Here is a 5,852-nt window from a genome sequence, read left to right on the forward strand (position 1 = left end):
AGCTGAAATTTTCTTTCTGCATATCCTGTAGAAGAGAAGAAAGAAGAAGAAGAGAAAAAAGAGGTGATGCTTCAGAATGGAGAGACCCCCAAGGACCTGAATGATGAGAAGCAGAAGAAAAATATTAAACAGCGTTTCATGTTCAACATTGCAGATGGTGGTTTTACTGGTATGAAAATGAGGGGCCCACTGGGGTTAGAAAGATCTGAGGTGAAATTAGGGTTGTTGTCAGAAACCAGGGTACAGAGACTTCACCTCTATTACCTTGTTTCCCTAAAAATAAGACCTAACCGGAAAATAAGCCCTAGCATGATTTTTCAGGATGCTCATAATATAAGCCCTACCTCAAACATAAGCCCCAGTTAAGATTGTCAGCCAGACATGGCTGTTTGAATAAATGTAGATATTTATACATGAATAAATGAATAAATGTAGATTGTTGGAGCAAAAATACAAGACCCAGTCTTATTTTTGGGGAAACACGGTAGATGATGGAAGGCCAGGCTGATTGCATAGCCCCGTGGGTTCCGTGTTAGAAAGCCATAGGCATACTATTAAGATGCTATCTCAGGGGGAAGGAATAAATAGCTTTTTGAATTCTCACAGATGTCTGTGTTTCTTTTTCTCCCCAACCTTCCCTAAATTCCTCTTCAGAGTTGCACTCCCTTTGGCAGAATGAGGAGCGGGCAGCCACAGTCACCAAGAAGACTTACGAGATCTGGCATCGACGGCATGACTACTGGCTGCTGGCTGGCATCATAAAGTATCCTTTGCCTGGGTCTGGGCTGAGATTCTTGGTGAAAGCTTCTGAAGGTCCCACAGTTTGAGGTTCTTACTTTCCTTGTTGTTTTTCCTGAGCAATTTTCCAATAGCCATGGCTATGCCCGGTGGCAGGACATCCAGAATGACCCACGCTATGCCATCCTCAATGAGCCTTTCAAGGGTGAAATGAACCGTGGCAATTTCTTAGAGATCAAGAATAAGTTTCTAGCCCGAAGGTTCAAGGTGAGCAGGATGGGGAGGAATACCGTGTTGAAGTGACAGCCCTTAAAGTGCAGAAGGGACTGCAAAGGAGGGAATCTGTTCATTCTTCCACATTGTTTACTTTGCTCTGTGTACTTCACTTTTTGTATTCCATGAAAGGCTTTGCTCCCAAGTATCTTAAATCTTAGAGATCAAGACATACAGACTTGAAAATTAACCAGCTGTTCAAGGGCTGAAGATGACTGTGTCTAATGAATGACAGACTAGTGCAGTGGGTATGTTCGGGGAACACAGTAGTTTGGCATGTTCAGGAAAGGTACAGAGGTGGATTGAACTGGATCTTTGAGGAGGTACGACTGTCAGTGTGCTGGTGGTACTTTTTTCTGGGTCTGAAGAGTACCTGTGTGGATAAGGGGTGGAGTGGATGTGAAAAGGAAATGCAAAGGTAGAACTCTGTTTTCAGAATCACTAGGGCTAACAAGCCTAGGACTGCAAGGAGCCTAACTCAGGAATTCAGCAAATGTTTATTGAGGGCACCTTGTGTGCAGACCATCAAAATGGGAATGAAGACAAGACATGTGGCTCGTAAGCTGATTATAATTGGAGAAGTAAGAAATGTACACTAATAAACCTTCAAACATTATGTGCCAAGCAATGAGTGGCACAGGATACAAAGACAAATAAGGCATGGTACCTGTTGTCAAGGAACTTTCAGTTTAAATGAACGCCGTTCTGGGTATTGGGAGGGAAATGACTGAATCCATAAGTTCTCCAGAGGGAACTTGGGGAGTGGGGAGAGAGTTCATAAATGGTTTCATGGAGAAGGTGGTATTTGAGTTAAGTTTTGATGAATGTAATAGAAATTGTTGGACAGAAACAGAAGACTGTTCAAACCAAAAGGGATTAAGTAGCAGAGCTTAGGGTGTTTACAAATAGCAAATTAATCCAGTTGGGTTGTAGAAAACACTTGGGTGATGGTGGGAGGTAGGCTGAAGAGAGAGGTAAGGGCTAGAGGTCAGTAGGTGGGTTTTTGGCACTAGATAAGAGAATTTGGACTTTACCCTATAGTTAATCGGTAGCCATTAAAGGTTTGTGAAGAGTTTTGATATGACCAAAGGAAATGGAAATAGAACATTCATGAAATGATAGAGTTATCATATAGTCAGGAGGTAGTAAGGGCTTGGATGTAATGCTGGTGGTTGTGGAAAATGAAAAAGATAAGGTAAAGGAAATAAAACACCAAAGAATTGACAATTTACTGATTTATTGTAGGGGTCAGCAGACCTTTTCTATTAAAGGGGCAGATGGTAACTTTCAGGCTTTGTGGGACATAATGGTCTCTGTTGCAAATACTCAACTCTGTTGTTGTGTGAAAGCAGCTGTAGGTGATAAACGAGTAAGTATGAATGTGTTCCAATAGACCTTTATCAACATTCAAATTTGAACTTCATGTAATTTTTATGAAGTGTCACAAACTTTTTTAAGATTTTATTGGGGGAACTGGGGAATGGGAACAGTGCTGGGGAATTGGAGAAGGGGAACAGCCAAGTTGTTGTCCTTCAGTCCTAGCTGTCAAGGGCACAGCTAGCTCAGCTCCAAGTCCAATCACCATCCAGCCGCCCATCAGCAGCTTGCAGCTGCTCAGCTCAAGGTGCCTTGTTCAGTCTTAGTTGCAGGTGGGTGTAGCCCACTATCCCATGCGGGAGTCGAACCGGTAACCTTGTTATTAGGAGCATGTGCTCTCACCAGCTGAGCCATCCTGCCACTCATTGGCAGCTCAGCAGCAGCTCATCTCAGGTGCAGCCCACTGGCCTGTGTAGGAATTGAACCAGTGACCCTGTTGCTTAGAGCTTGCGCTCCTAACCAACTGAGCCACTCAGCTGGCCCCCAAAGTGTCACAAACCCTTATTTTGACTTTTTTCAACCATTTAAAAAATGTGAAAAACCATTTTTAGCTCTTGGGCCATTCAAAACCAGGCAGCAGGCCAGATGTGGCCCCCTGCCGTAGTTTGCTGACTCCTGACTTAACTGGATTTGAGATGCAAAGGAGTGAGAAGCCAAAAATAACTGAAGTTTTGAGCCCGAGTCACTGAGAAAAATTNAGGGCAGTGTCACTGGCCCTCATATATGGGATCCGAACCGGGGCCCTCTGGCGTTCCAAGTCAGTTCTTAACCATCGCGCCACTCGGCCGGCCCGAGTCGAGAACTTTTAAGATCTACTCTCAACAACTTTTAAATATGCAATATAATATCATTAACTATAGTTACCATACTGTGCATTACATGCCCATTACTTATTTTATAATTGGAAGTTTATACCTTTTGACCCCCTTCACCCATTTTGCCTACTCCCAGCCCCCAACATTTACTTAATTAGTTCCGTAATGATGGAAATTTAGGTTTCTAATATTGCCCTATTAGTAGTTTAATGCAAGGGATTTGGAATTAGTGGTCCTGAAATGTCTGAAAAAAATACAAGACTTTCAGAGGAGCATAAACATGGGGACGTAAAATATATAATTTTTTTTGCACACAATTGGTAAACTTTGATGATGTTTATAAAGAACCAAAGTGTTTGTGGCCCTTCTGTGTTATCTTATGAAAATCTTTTGCAGGATTTCAGAAGCATCTCCATTCTGCCTTGCTAAGGCTCTAATCTCTCTTCTACATTTTGCTGTCTCCCAGCTGTGTACATGTCAATAAAGGATTAGAAGAAAGCACACTTCTCCTCTTCCTTCTCGTGTGATAACAGCTCCATCCTATGTTTTTCTTTATGTTGACTGCTGATCTATACATAATTATGAGGCGCCATGTCCTGTCAATTCAATTTCTTTTAAGTTCTTAGGTCCAAGCAGGCACACCAAGTTTTTCAGAGTCCAGTCATGAAAAGGAGTTAGCAGAATGGGAACTGTGAGGACCAGGGGTAGCTGGTGGTGCTGACTTCAGCACCCCTGAGTCCTGGCCCTCCCTCTGTCCCAGGAGGAAGAGGAGGTAGAACGGGAAATCATAAAACAGGAAGAAAGTGTGGATCCTGACTACTGGGAGAAATTGCTGCGGCACCATTATGAGCAGCAGCAAGAAGATCTAGCCCGAAATCTGGGCAAAGGAAAAAGAATCCGTAAACAGGTCAACTACAATGATGGCTCCCAGGAGGACCGAGGTGTGTGTGGCCGGCCCCGCCCCCCACCCATGGGCCGTTCCACTAGAGCAGTGGGCCCCGCTCATCTGCCCTCTCTCCCTCCAGATTGGCAGGACGACCAGTCCGACAACCAGTCCGATTATTCAGTGGCCTCAGAGGAAGGTGATGAAGACTTTGATGAACGTTCAGAAGGTAAGGACTGTGCCTTTCTGCTGATTGTTTACTGCTTTGTCTAATACCCCTACCAGTGTCACTCATGCATTTTTTTTTCTTCTTGCAGCTCCCCGCAGGCCCAGTCGCAAGGGCCTGCGGAATGATAAAGATAAACCATTGCCTCCTCTGTTGGCCCGCGTTGGTGGGAATATTGAAGTAAGTGCCAAATGATTCTAAGGAGGCGTGGGTGAGTGCTGATGTTGGGTCTTTGGTAGAGTAAGACTTGCTCCCTCTCACTGAGGTTCCTTCTTCCCATAGGTACTTGGTTTTAATGCTCGGCAGCGAAAAGCCTTTCTTAATGCAATTATGCGATATGGGATGCCACCTCAGGATGCTTTTACCACCCAGTGGCTCGTGAGAGATCTGCGAGGCAAATCAGAGAAAGAGTTCAAGTAAGCTGAGAGCTGGAATGACTGATGTAGAGCAAGGGCTTCTGATCTTTGGTCATTCCATCGCACTGATCCAGGCTGTGTGGGGAAGTGGGCTGTTTCTTCCGCGGAAGTTGGCAGGTGAAGCTCTTAGTATTATAATAGGGCTCTTTGTGTTCCTAGTTTCTCTGGAAGAGAACCTGGGACATGGTGTGGGGTCTGGAGACCAGCCTTTAGTGCAAAAGAATCTGATCTAAGAGTTGGCATGATCACTGTTTTAACTCATTTCTCTACTTGTTCACTACAGGGCTTACGTCTCTCTTTTTATGCGGCATTTATGTGAGCCGGGAGCAGATGGGGCTGAGACCTTTGCTGATGGTGTCCCCCGAGAAGGCCTGTCTCGTCAGCATGTCCTTACTAGGATTGGCGTCATGTCTTTGATTCGCAAGAAGGTGAGCCCTGAGCCTCTCTCCATTGTTTAGGGTTTCTAGGGGAGACTGTAGGATTATAGTAAAAGCTGGAATTGCGTCTTCAATTTCTTGTTCCATTGCTATAGGTTCAGGAGTTTGAACATGTTAATGGGCGCTGGAGTATGCCTGAACTCGCTGAAGTAGAGGAAAACAAGAAAATGTCCCAGCCAGGGTCACCTTCCCCAAAGACTCCTACACCCTCCACTCCAGGGGACACACAACCCAATACTCCTGCACCTGCCCCACCTGCTGGTAAGTCTGCCTGTACTGTCATTTCTGCCCCTCTCTTCTTGTCCTTGCCTATGCTTTCTCTGCTTCCCTGTACTCAGTACAAACAGGGGAGTCTGGCAGGACACACAGCAATCACCCTCTCAGTTTAGGAGGGCCGTCCTGAGTATAGGGCTGGCTCTTAAAGGCACGAGAGGACAATTTAAGATGAGACAGACTGAGAAGGCATGACTTCTCTGATCTAGGACCTTCCTAATTGTTTTCTATTGGTTGCAGAGGATGGGATAAAAATAGAGGAAAATAGCCTCAAAGAAGAAGAGAATGCAGAAGGAGAAAAGGAGGTTAAACCTACAGCCCCTGAGGCCACCGTTGAGGTAAGAGATTGGGGTGACGATGCCATACCAAAGGCAAATGGATAAACCCACTCTTCCTTTTGGGTACTGGCCTGTC

General features: G+C 44.9%; 1 protein-coding gene across 1 annotated transcript in view; it reads left to right on the forward strand.

The window, feature by feature from the left end:
* Positions 1 to 5,852, forward strand: part of CHD4 (chromodomain helicase DNA binding protein 4) — a 34,435-nt gene that overhangs the window by 21,222 nt on the left and 7,361 nt on the right. The window contains exons 26-32 of the mRNA XM_019627665.1: positions 3,964 to 4,144; positions 4,229 to 4,315; positions 4,404 to 4,492; positions 4,595 to 4,728; positions 5,012 to 5,156; positions 5,261 to 5,426; positions 5,679 to 5,809. Coding sequence (XP_019483210.1) covers positions 3,964 to 4,144; positions 4,229 to 4,315; positions 4,404 to 4,492; positions 4,595 to 4,728; positions 5,012 to 5,156; positions 5,261 to 5,426; positions 5,679 to 5,809 — 933 coding nt within the window. The remainder of the gene's footprint in view (positions 1 to 3,963; positions 4,145 to 4,228; positions 4,316 to 4,403; positions 4,493 to 4,594; positions 4,729 to 5,011; positions 5,157 to 5,260; positions 5,427 to 5,678; positions 5,810 to 5,852) is intronic.

This window comes from Hipposideros armiger, unplaced genomic scaffold (assembly GCF_001890085.2).
Source record: "Hipposideros armiger isolate ML-2016 unplaced genomic scaffold, ASM189008v1 scaffold_739, whole genome shotgun sequence".
Classification (NCBI taxonomy): Eukaryota; Metazoa; Chordata; class Mammalia; order Chiroptera; family Hipposideridae; genus Hipposideros; species Hipposideros armiger.